A 12,434-nucleotide genomic window follows, 5' to 3' on the forward strand; every position below is an offset into this window, starting at 1 on the left:
TCTGACCATTTAAATAAATGTATAGAGTGTATCTGAGGAAGAGGGGTATTGATCTAGGACACTGAAAATGATGAGTTGCAATGAGAGTCACTTTGTTTGCTCGTGATTAACACAAAAGATAGTCACCCAGCCTTAAAATGTTCCAATTTAAGACATGATTTGGCGACTAATAGTATTGTGGCTGGAGAATTGCACCATCATTCTGTGCAAGATTTTTTTTTACTCTGACCAAATTCCTTGGGAGTTATTCCTATGTAAGTGTGCATAGGATTGTGTCCACAAATAAAAAAGTACTGTAGGCTGTATGTATCTTGAGTAGGAAACTACATCTTACAGACATGGAGCAACTTTCCATTCCCCATAATTTAAAAATAAATAATTTTAGGGTGAAAAAAAAAAGGAAAAGCAGAGTGTTTATTTATTTATTTGTGCTCGCATGCCCCATGCATGCTGCATCAGGAAAGCCAGCGCATGGCAACAATAAAACTACATTATAATGAGTAGGCCTATTAATAAAAAAAATGATAAAACCAATCATGTCACAATTAAAAATAGTGCAAACATAAATGAGCTTCAAGAAGAGAATATTGGTTTGTAAAAATAAATTTTACATTATGCCTGAGTCAATGAAAGAGATGCTTCACAAAGCAGAAAAACATCCTCAAAACTTTAAAAAGGCATGTCCTTTGGATGACTCTGAGAGCTTTCCCAGCTATCTTTGTGCCTGTCTGCAGGTGCGCATATACTAGGCTAAAGTGAAGCAGTTGTGCATGGATGCACAAATGGCTTTGTAAAGCAAATGCTTTGCACAGCTATATCATTCAACCCTTTCCTAGGGACAACCAAATCACAGGCATTTAATTTCTATGGATCATACACAGTAGAGAATCTGTAAACAGAGCGCTGTGAAAGAGTTAAATACCCTGTTCTCCCATATTGTTTTTATAATCTAAGTGCCTTCCTCTTGTTCCTTTAAAAGCAATGGTGGTCAAGTATCCTTTTAGGGCAGGGATGGCTTTCTTCTTTCAAACACTGTTTCTTTTCTAAAGGTAAGGGAATATGGGGAGAGGTATGTAATTACTTCTACATTTGTTTCTATACAGCCAGTTTGGCCTTTCCTTTTTTGGCAGGGCAGTTAGAGGGAAGATTGTATAAATCATATGACTGTGATTGTATCCAGGTGAAAAATCACTGGTACATGCAGTCCTAGCACCAGGAAATCAGCATGCATTCTGCAAGCACAGAAACATATTCCCAATGGAAACTGCAAATCTCTAAGGCTATATAAAGACCTATGGAATTCCCACGTCCTATTATTTCATTTGATACAGTTCTGGTTCCTCTGTGTAATATTATTATCTTATTATACGATAAACATTGCACTTCACTCTTTTATTGACTAGATTTTAAAACTTCTAGTTTTAAACGTTTTTGACCATTTGATGTATGACATACTAACTGTCAGTATTCTGGACTGTAAGAGGCTCCTTCACCAATCCAGATTACAACTCATACCTCATGTTCTGAGGATGGGATTTAAAAAGGTCCTCTTTCCAGAATGTTTTAGTCTTGTGAATATATTATTCCTCATACATACAGTACAAAATTTCAGCCTGTCCAAGACAGCTGACGGTGGTGGACTAACAAATGGTATTTATCTGCCCAAGTCAAGGTACAGAACAACTAAAGTACTTGAGATGGAAAATGCCACTGTCATTGCTGGGGAGAATTTCTGTGATAGAAATGAGTCTTGCCTAGAATGATGTTTTTGTTTCAGACAATACCTGTTTTGACAACTGATGCACCACTTAAACAGTGGCAGAAGGATATACAGTATCTAAATTTGTGTGGAAGGGGAAAAAAAACCACACGTTAAAATAAATATAAGGTGTTACAAGATGCAAAGGAAAGAGGAGGATTGGGTTTACCCAATTTGAAATTGTATTTTGCAGCTTGCTGTTTGGTTTGGATGAAAAAGTGGGTGTCACTGAGAAATAGAAGGCTCTGAGTTAGAAGGACATGATCTGAGATTTGGGTGGCATGGATGTTTGTGGTACAATAAAGTCAAGGTTAATATGGATTTTAAAAATCATTATGTTAGATGTGCCCTATTGAGAATATGGAATAGATACAACCCAGGTTGTGCCTGAAAACATGTTTGTGGATCTCAGCACAAGAAGCATTTTATAGGTGAGAAATAATAGGCAAACACAAATGGCTAATTTATTGTGAGATACTAGGATTTTGTCAAGGGGGATGTAAAATAAAATCAAGAGAAGAACTAGTGGCAGAGGGATATAGTTGTCAACGGTTCTCTTATTTATAATTATTAGAAAGATTTAAAGTAGACAAAAGAACATGGTTTTGAACATTGTAAGACTGAGTTTGAAAAAGGATTGTGTACAAATGATAAACATGTAATTGCTAAAATGTATAAACTTTTATTGAAATTTGAAACAGAAGAAGTGAAAGAATGTATGATGAAGTGGGCTAAAAATTTTAGTTATAATATACAGATGGAACAGTGGGAAATGCAATGGCTGCAAATGAATGTCAGGCCAGCCAAATTAATGTGACACTCCAAGCAAACTCTTACAGAGACATCTTATCTCCTTCATGACAGAAAAAGACATCCATGATAAAACGAACTGCCATCTTCTCATATCTCCCTCTACCCAATCAAAGAGGCAACAGTTTCACCTAGTATTCTCCTACTCTATTATCTACTTAAATGATTGCAAAGTAAATATAAAAGACCTGGCGCAATATGGTTCATGGGGTCACGAAGAGTCAGACACGACTTAACGACTGAACAACAACAAAATATAAAAGTAATATAAAAATTTAGGGATGGAACTGCCCCTTCTTTCATTTCAACTCATTAAATATGGCATAATAGTTTCAGGATTTCATAGAATTTTCCACTGGAGCAAAACATTCATAGCACCATACAGAAAGGTAATGCAAGCTTTTGTTTCACATGAAGAATAAATCACGAAACACATTATCATTATGGTTTACATATGACTGCTGACTCAATATAAAACCCTTTGGCATCTCTGTCTCTGGTGCTTCAAGCTGGGTTTCTAATCTGGGTAGGAGGAATGTTTGTATTATCTCTATGATTTGGCTACAGTAGCTTTAATCTACAGAGATTAGAGAGTCTGTTTATATTCTGCCTTCCTCTCCAGGATTCAGGGGCGACATGTCTGTCCTTTATATAGCTCGGAGCATTGCAGGAATTTAATACAGTAGGAACATACAATTTGAGAGAGTGAGATCGCCCTAGGAAAATTAAACAGTTGCAGCTACAAGACTCAATACATTCCTCCTGATGTAAGACAGTGCTTACTGTAATAGAGAGAGGAAAGGTAATTTTTTTCAAGAAACAGGAGCAGCAGCAGCAGACGCTGAATGGAAAGTACAGTACAGAATTCCTAGCAATGCAGAAAACAGTGAAGATTTAACATCAAAAGACCCTGTTCAATGTTCAGCTCACCAGGAAATAAAATAAACGTCATTTTCAAAGCTATGGTGGCCTTCTTCAAAGCAAGCTGACTTGGGGAAGCGAAAGGATAACGTGCATTTTGCTTAAGGGAACTTCTTGGTACAAGAAGCAGATCCCAGAAGGCACAAGACTACAGTACTGGCGCCGGGTTAGAAAAACGTCGCCTACAAACTCCGGTCTCCTGTTTCCTCCCACGCCCCGCGCGCCAAATCCCAGACCGGCGAAGGAAGCACCCGCAGCAGAGGCCGCGGGTAGATGATGAGGCCTTAGCTCGCCCGGGTCGCCCCCGGAAAGGCTGCCGAGGGCGCTTGCGCAAGGCGAAGGCGATGCGCGAGGCAGGGCGGGCTGGTGGGCGGAAAGCGCGGAGAGGCGCAGGCGGAGCCCTGTCCGCTTCCCTTTTTCTCGGGAGGCTCCCGCCGCTACCGCCGCCGCCGCCGGTATGTCGGAGAGGCTCAGCAAGCCGACGTGCCTGATTGTGGCCAGCGCCGCTGTTGCAGGTGAGGCCGGCGGCTCTGGCCCTCCCCGCCTTCCTTCTTGGCTCTTCCTGGCGGGGGCGGCGGACCTGAGCGCTGGGAGGGAAGGCGAGGCGGGGCGTTGAGAGGATTACCTGGGAAAGGCGGGTATTGTCAGGGGCAGCGGCCGCTCTGTGTACCAGCTTTCCGGGTAGTGGGTGGCTTTGCCAACCTTTGATACTCCGCGATGCGCATGGCTGGCTAAGAGTCCTGCAGAGCTGGACGCAGGAGATTGGAGAACGCTCTTCCTGGGGAGGATGATCGATAACTGCAGGGGAAGCCTATCTGGCTGCGTCGGGGTGATGGGTCTTTACGGCAGAAGATGAGCTCTACTTCAAGTGGAGTTCAGCTTCTCTGTTTACATGGACAGGTCCGTATAATTGTCCTGGCAGCAGAATGGAAGTGGTTTGCCGTTGCTTTTTCCTGGGCAGGATGACTTTCCCAATGTAGTCTGCAGCCCTGAGATTTCTTGGTGGTCTCCCATCCAAGTACCAACCTGGTCCAAATTTTTTCTTTTTTAATCACCCAAGATCAACTAGGGCTGCATCTAATTAGGTGTCTACTGCATTTTATATGTACATAATCTGCATATTATAGTATATGCCATACTATAATTTCTACATAGTATTAACATGTTTTTATAGTCTCTTATAAAGGTGTTGGGATTCACCTCCCATAAGTCCTTGCTAGGGCTGCTTTCTGCCTGCAAGAACATGGAAACTATAGCTAATATGCTGTTCATTGAGGTTTATTAGTGCTCTTGATTGAATCTTCTATTTTACTTCATTTATGTAAAGTATTTGCATTGTTTGTTGGATATACACCTCCCCTTCCCTTCAGGGGCTCCCTCTTCCACAACAACCCTGTGAGGTAGGTTGGCCTGAGAGAGTGACTGGTTCAAAATCACCTAGCAGCTTTCAAGGATAAAGGGGGACTTCAACTGAGGCCTCCCCATGGTGCTCCAACAGCTTCACCTCTTCCCTGCATTGCCTTTAAACACATCATGTGCTGTCTCTTTTTATATATATTCCTCCCCTCTTTTGTTACAAAACCTTTTAAAATAAGTTTTTGATGATTCTCCTCTTACAGAATTATGAATTTGGGGTCGCTCACTGAAGTCGGTTAGCTGTAGCAAGTTTTGCCTGTCCTGTTTTTGTATGTTCAAGACAGACATGAACATTATTAAGTCTTTTGCTTTTTTATTTTGAGGAATGTGACGGCTGCCAAGTATGCATGTATAGTAGGAATGATCAGTGAATGTGGACTCCACAGTGCAACCCTGAGCTACATGTATTCTCTTCTATTGGTAATCAGTGAATGCTAGGGCTCCCATATTTGGGCTACAAAAAGAGCCAGGTGGCAGCTACTTTTCCAGTATGTCTCAACTACTATTTAGGTGACATCCAGGTTTTATTCCCCCAGGTATGGCAGCCAGACCAATATTTTTTTCCCCATTAAGAAGCACCCACTACATATAATGTACTTATATCTGTCCATCAGGTGTATCAGCTGACTCCTTCTTCCACTCTTTTACATTGGCAAGCTCTGCTTTTAATCTCCAAGTTGCTACCCCAGGGGTAAGTAGATGTAAGTGTTCTGCATTGGTTTTATTAAGTAGATGATGAAATAGATTCTTCCTCAGGCAAGATGACTAAAAAGAAGAAAAGTGGCTGTTGTGAGGAATTGGCCTTCAGTCATGATCTTAGAATGGAATGTGGTCAGAGGCTGCAGTGATCCAAACTAGGCAGCCACAGGTAACATTGACTTGATTTCAGCGAGGTAGTGGAAAATAATTTTTATCCACCATTCCTTTTGTAGATTTATTTTTCTATAGAGCCCTCTTCTCTTTCCATCTGCAATTTCCTAGTGGGTTCTCAGAATGCAGGAACAGGTAAATACATTGTTTTAGTAGAAAGCAACTAATTCTAGCTGTGCTCTTTGGAAGGAGTGCACTTATGCTGTGAATATGCTATATTTTCCTTGGTGTGTGTTTGTGTGTATGGTCAGCATTTCCATTTTGGATCATATGAAAAAATGACGTCTTCATTCAGTACCAATAACATGGTTTGTAATCATGGAGACAGGCTATTATTATTTTTTTCAAATATTTTTGTTTCACTAAATGTTTACCCCAAAGGCTTATTATACGTAGATGCATTAATTGGGCTTTGCTCTTCTAGGGAAAGCCAATTGATTTTGTTGGAGTTAATGAAGCAAACATGCGTTGGATCCAGGATTTCCGTATGAAATCCTACGCAAATCCGGCCAAGTTGGAATCAACTGATGGTGAGGTACTTTTTGACTTGTGATTCAGTGTGTCTCCCTTCATTACCTACACAGTAATGGTCTTTTCAGTACCTGGGTACAATTCTACCAGATTATAGTACTTTAAAATAATTTAAATAATAGATTAATAAATACTAGCCTTGAAGCTACAGGTAGTCCTCACTTAACTACCATTCATTTAACAGTGGTTTGAAGTTACAAGACCTTGTAAAGCACTTCCGGCCATCGTAAAATGTTGTGCTGTCCCCCCCCCCCCCCCCGCAGTCACATGGCACATTTCAGGCACTTGGCAGTTGGCTTGCATTTACAACCAGTTGCCAAGCACCCCATGATCGTGTGATTGCCATTTGCAATCTTCTCTGCTGGCTTCCCCGTTGGAAGGCTGCAAGCAGAGGGGACGCAGCAGTGTGCAGGAACGGAGGCCAGATCCTGAAGATTTGAGCTCCGTTCCTCCAGCCCCAACAAGGATTTCCCCTCTGTTCACGGAGGGGACGGGAACCCCCTTAGTGGTAAGAAGGAACAGAGCTCAAATCTTCAGGATTTGAGCTCCATTCCTTCCCAGCGCCAAGGGGTTTCCCCTCCCCTCTCAGCGGTAGGACCGGAACTCAGTTCCTGAAGATTTGAGCTCCGTTCCTTCATACTGCTGAATGGGGAGGAGAAACCTCTCAGCAGGCTGCCTGCCGGGAGGATTTCAGCTCTACCAGCTCTACGCTGAAACTGTCTGGCAGGCAGCCCTTTCACTCTCCAACAGCTGCCTGCTGGGAGGATTTCAGCTTAACAACCGCAACCAAGAGCGCCTGGATTGTGGTTGTTGAGCAAAGCAGTCACGTGGGCGTGTTGCTTAACGACCACTTTGCTGAAGAGACCGAGATTCCGGTCCCATTTGTGGTTGTTAGGTGGAGACTACTTATATTACTGTTCCATTTGCATTTTTAGGAGGAAAAGATATGTTTGCTCTCAAAGCTCTGATTGTTCTTATAGTTCAGACACAATAAAAACTATGGCTTCCTACTTCCTCTAGGCATACTTTAGGAGTTTGTTTTCATCTTTATCTAACTAAACTTACTTAATGGTTTCGTTAGGATCAAGCTAGTTTCAGATTCTGTCTTGTTCTCAGAGCAGGCAGAACAAACTGAAGGCATTAGGCAGTAAGGATGGTGGGATGGGTGTAATGATTAGTTTTTTTAAAGGATGGCTAATACATGAGTGGACCTCCCTTTGTTTGTTCCCTCCCTGCCTTTCTCACTGATATCCAGATTTACCCCAAAGGACACTGAGCTTTTAGGGGCAAACATGGGAGTAAATCAGTTTGTTCTGTTAGCGAAAGGCTGGGCAGATTGAATATGCTTCTGGGATACATTCATCTTCTCCCAGGCTTGAACATAATTTGGGAAGATTGAGGGGGTTGCAGAAATTATTACCAGACAAGCATTTTATTTTATAGGACCTTCATATATTGCTATTGAAAGCTAGTAGAACAAATAGGGCAGCAGGAAATACTTTAGGGGAGCACTATACACTATTCCTTAGAGTCATCTCTGCTGTCTGCCAAAGCAAATGAGTTGGTTTTGAAATAATAGAACTGAGCTTTGCCTGTGCCTCCTACCTAGGTGCAAGATACCACGCTTTGTTGATCCCTGACTGTCCTGGTGCCTTGACAGATCTAGCAAACAGTGGCTACTTAGCTAGAATATTGCAGCATTTCAGTTCGGAGAACAGTAGGTAAACTTCCTTGGTGTTTTATGTGCTATTGTGTACATCCAGACATCGTAGATTAGGAAGCATGTAGCAAGATCTTGCATAAGATACACATAATATTTCTTCTAGTTCTTAAAAAATATTATGGATAATATGATACCAGGCACATAATCTGCTCAACAATCACTAGGAATGCATAGTGAAAATAATACATTTGAATATGCGTTGCTTATTCTGTTTTCATCCATTTTATATCTCCCTCTGCTACCTTTTTGATCCCTTCCCCCGTTGCATTTTTTAAAAAATGTTAAATAGGAAATAATAAATACTGCATTATATGACATACATACTGTTTTTGAAAGGAAAACCCACTTCAAAGTAACGTTTTCATACAACCCTAAAGGTTTTATATAAAGTTGTTCCTCTTTACAGAGCCTATTTGTGCTATTGGAAATGGAGTTGCTGCGTTATGTTGTGCCACAAATGAAGACAAATCCTGGGTGTTTCAAGAATACAGCTTAACAGGGGTAGGTGTTGTATGCTGAACTAAGAGCGGATTTTTCACGATAGGTAGCTCTCCTAAAAAGGTTCTGTAGAAACCTGTTGAATCTCCTTGAATGAAACTTGATTCTTGATAATTTCACAGACTTGTCTATGTGGTTTACTTGGCAACAGTATGGAAGTGTGTTTTGCCATTGTCTTATTTTTGATGTTTTTCAATGTCCTGGTCTAGCCTACAACCCTGGGATTTACTAGTGGTCTCCCATCCAAATGCTAAACGAGTCTGATCCTGCTGTGTTTTTGGAGATGGATCAAGATTGGCCAGGTGCTGCTAGATAACTTGGCAGTGTGATGTAGCTTATTTTTGTTTTTCATGTGTGGCTGAATTTCTCAGATTACAGTCACAGATCTTTCCCAAGATTTGTGTTTTTGCCGAAGCACTTCACGTTTACTTGCATTAATTGTATGACCGCAAAGAGAGTGATGGCTATATATAGTGGTTGCTTAAAAAAAAACAACCTTTAAAATCCTGCTTTATATCCAAGAGGCTCTCCAAGTACTTTAGTAAAATAATCCCAAGAAAATAACTTTTAGTGAGTATAAACAAAGTTATAGCCACAATGAAACTGAATTAGTAATTGTTAGAGGAATAAGTGGAATCACCTGTCAGTGGAATAAAATTATACTTTTTTTAAAAAATGAGAATTTTGTGGTCTAGAGGCTGCATAGTTTGCAACAGTAATGCATTTAATTCTGTATGCCATATGAAGTGATCCTGACTGTATACACTTGGTTAGGAACTGCCCTGTTGAATTACATGAAGTTCTACTTAGTTCTGTAATCAAAATATAAGTATCTTCCTACAGAGGTTTCACTAAATTACAATATAAAAATATTATCTTTTATGTTTCTTCCAGCCTTCTGTCTATGAACTAGTAAGACTTCCTAGTTTTGCTAGTTTGCCCATTATTGTTGAAGATTTTTCAAAAGATTCTGGAGCTACCTTTAGTGGTATGTTATTTTAATATTTCCTGCTGCCATAGATTTTTATTCTTATTGATACAATGCATTAATATTGATTTAAAAATCAATATTTATGTAGGATCATGAAATAATTCTGCAATTATAACTCATTAAAATAAAATGTATTGCATGGTAATAATTTATAGGAGTTTATAGGGTTTTTTTTTTTTACATATCTTGTGATCTTAAGAGTGCTATACAGTGAGACAACAATGGTTTTCTTAAGCCTGTAGAAGCTACTTCTGTGTCCTGGGCCCACCTCATCAATATCATCAAACTTGCAACACTGTGGGGGTCATAGCAATCAATAGCTACATCCCACCCCCACCCCCATTAAAAAGCATTAAGGGATATATTGTTCCTAAATTAGGAAGCTAAACTCCATTTTATTCTTGTTTGTGGGATCCATCTCAAACAGTGTTGTTGCTGACTAATTAACAGCAAATTGTGCAATGTAGCACTCTCTGCAGCCTGAATAGCAGCACTAACATCAACTGAGGCCTGTGCAGGGGATCAGGTTAGCAGAGCCCTCTTGCTTTCCTGGTGGCTGAAATGTGATAGAATGGCTGTGTGTCTTCACTGAGAACTGCAAAGTGGTGGCGGTTTTTACTGATGTTGGAGCTGGGTATGCGATTAATGGCTCTTGTGCACAGAGCCACTCCTGGGCTGTCGTCATTCACTGGACTTATGGAGCCTCCCCTCTATCTGAGGTAACCTGGGAGAGTAAGGGAGCAAGGCCATCGCAGCTATGGCAGTTAGGGCCAGGACCTGCTCTCCCTGCCATGGCCACAGCTGCCCCTTGACAGCTTGAGAAGCATGGTTTTATAACAGGGTGAGCAGGACAAGGCGCCACCTCAGCCAGAGTTGGGACCTGCACCCACCGCCACTGCTGCATCTCCACCTTCCTATAGCTTTAGAGCAGTGTTTTTCAGACTCGGCAGCTTTAAGATGTGTGGACTTCAACATGCTGGCTGAGGAATTCTGGGAGTTGAAGTCCACACATCTTAAAGCTGCCCAGTTTGAAAAACACTGCTTTAGAATGAAAAGTGTGGCTCTGTGCCCTGTCCTGGCACAGATCTGTACTGCTGTTTCTTTTCAGCCTAAAGATTACCAAGGTGATACTCTATTCCATCTCCAAAATCAGGTGAAGAGCTGCATGCAGGCTGCAAGTTTGAGATCCTGGTTTAGATAATACTGTATGTAGAATGAACTGCAATGAGTGATGGTCATTCTTCGTTTCCTTCTTTATCTGCAAGAGGAGGAGGTAAAACCAGGAAATCGACTTTTCCTCCTTTTCCATATGAGAAAGAAAGGCACACAAGCACAAGACTTACCCTGGCTCAACCTTGACCTTCTAAATCAAGATTTGAGCCAGGGCTGTTAAAGATGAATCCCTACATCTTACCGATGCAGGATTCAGTTGTGAATTTCACATATTGTAAAAGAAAATAAGTTAGCAAGGCAAAACTTACTTTCCTTTACAATGTGTAAGCAATTTCTTAAATTATTAATTTTTAAAAATAGCTAAAGTTTTTCTTATGTTTTAGAAAAATGACATAAGTTACAAGTGTCAATTAACATGTGAATATATCTATATTTTTTCCAATACAGCCAGCAAGGCAGATGCAGTTCATGTAGTGCTTGATAGGCATCTTGTCACTGGACAAAACGAAAATTCTACTGTTACAGCTGTGCAGAATCTTATTTTTCTCTGCAATGGCAGGTGAGAAAAGGCAGGTGAAATTACAAGTAAAATACAGAATGTTGCTTTTGCATCCCTATGTTACTGGGTGTTCTTATTACCAGCTTTGGTGATTTGTGCCAGCGTTTCCCCCCCCACCCCCCCGAAATTGGTTGATTCGAGGTTGTTGCTAGAATAAGGAGAAAATATATATTGTTTAGTCGTTGGTAGGAGTGTTAGGCATTTTATTCCTAAATCTATCGTATGGAAATCACTCTATATCTGTAGATGCAAACTTTTGCTTACTGTAATCTAACTTAATGTTTCTTTCAGCAGAAAATGAAACATCCCTGTGAATGAGCAGAATAAACGAACACGGAAGAGTTCTTTGGCTTGTGAAAATATGTAGTCTTTCATTTATCAACCAGTAGAAAAGAACACAGCTGATTTCTAAAGTTGGTATTTTGTAACTCATGAACAAGTAAGCTGATTTTGAAAAACAGTATTCTTAATTCAAATAGTAAAGCCTGATATCAGATATAACAGTAACCATAGATGCTCACTGGGTATATGAGTCTAAGAATAATATATTTTCTCCTACCTGCATAAACTAAGGGGAAATTGATTTGAAAGCTTTCAGTCACAATTCCCTGTGTTTCTGAACTTCAACTGTGGTCTGTTTAAACCATTGCTTCTTAGCTACATTTCCCATTGTGCCTGACCTGGTCAGATCCAATGTAAGATCTGTGCTAAGCCTGTGCGATGTTGTAATCTGATAAGTCAAGACTGAATCTGTTAGTTCCATGTTACCATTTCAGATAATTGTGAGTTAGGTTTCAAGCTATATGACTAAATATATTATTGTGAAGGTTACAGTGAGTGATATTACTAGTAACAGAAGTGGTGAACTTAAAAAAAGGAACAATTGACTGTAAAAATATTTAATTTTACAATGGGATGGGTTAATTTTATTTAATGGAGATAGTTGGTGTCTTCCAACTATGTGGTTGGATCATTTGTTGTAGCATGACAATGGTGGCTCATTTATTTCGCCTACTATAGAAGAAAGTTATCGGACTAAATTTTACTTCAGTTTTTATTTGCTTGTGTCATCTAACACATGATGATGGTGATCAGCCATATTCGTGTATGTAAGTCTTCAATTTTATTCTTAAAATAAATCATTGGCAATATGAAGGTTTCATACTATCATTAATTATATTCA

The 12,434-nt window shown here is 40.2% G+C and overlaps 1 protein-coding gene across 3 annotated transcripts; it reads left to right on the forward strand.

Moving 5' to 3' along the window:
• The first annotated feature begins 3,716 nt into the window (after positions 1-3,716).
• Positions 3,717-12,406, forward strand: GATD1 (glutamine amidotransferase class 1 domain containing 1). 3 transcript variants are annotated; one of them, XM_025169800.2, is made up of 8 exons: positions 3,717-4,005; positions 5,521-5,597; positions 6,201-6,306; positions 7,917-8,024; positions 8,437-8,531; positions 9,423-9,516; positions 11,140-11,251; positions 11,543-12,406. In XM_025169800.2, the coding sequence occupies exons 1-8, from the start codon at positions 3,948-3,950 to the stop codon at positions 11,550-11,552; spliced, it is 660 nt and encodes a 219-aa protein (XP_025025568.2). In that variant the 5' UTR covers positions 3,717-3,947; the 3' UTR covers positions 11,553-12,406. The 3 variants fall into 3 exon arrangements, with proteins under 3 accessions (XP_025025568.2, XP_088002224.1, XP_088002223.1); XM_088146097.1 differs by having other exon boundaries at positions 3,719-4,005; positions 11,546-12,406; XM_088146098.1 differs by lacking the exon at positions 11,543-12,406 and having other exon boundaries at positions 11,140-11,255.
• Positions 12,407-12,434: the final 28 nt, after the last annotated feature.

This window comes from Python bivittatus, unplaced genomic scaffold (assembly GCF_059951505.1).
Source record: "Python bivittatus isolate LINGU-HERP-01145 unplaced genomic scaffold, Pbiv_v1 ctg000480_np1212, whole genome shotgun sequence".
Classification (NCBI taxonomy): Eukaryota; Metazoa; Chordata; class Lepidosauria; order Squamata; family Pythonidae; genus Python; species Python bivittatus.

What these genes read in the sequence shown, in the direction of transcription:
- GATD1 (XM_025169800.2), top strand. Translation starts at nt 3,948, where the DNA reads ATGTCGGAGAGGCTCAGCAAGCCGACGTGCCTGATTGTGGCCAGCGCC. An exon ending in TCCAAGTTGCTACCCCAGGG is followed by an intron (nt 5,598 to 6,200) that starts GTAAGTAGATGT and finishes TTGCTCTTCTAG; the next exon opens with GGAAAGCCAATTGATTTTGT. An exon ending in GCATTTCAGTTCGGAGAACA is followed by an intron (nt 8,025 to 8,436) that starts GTAGGTAAACTT and finishes TCCTCTTTACAG; the next exon opens with AGCCTATTTGTGCTATTGGA.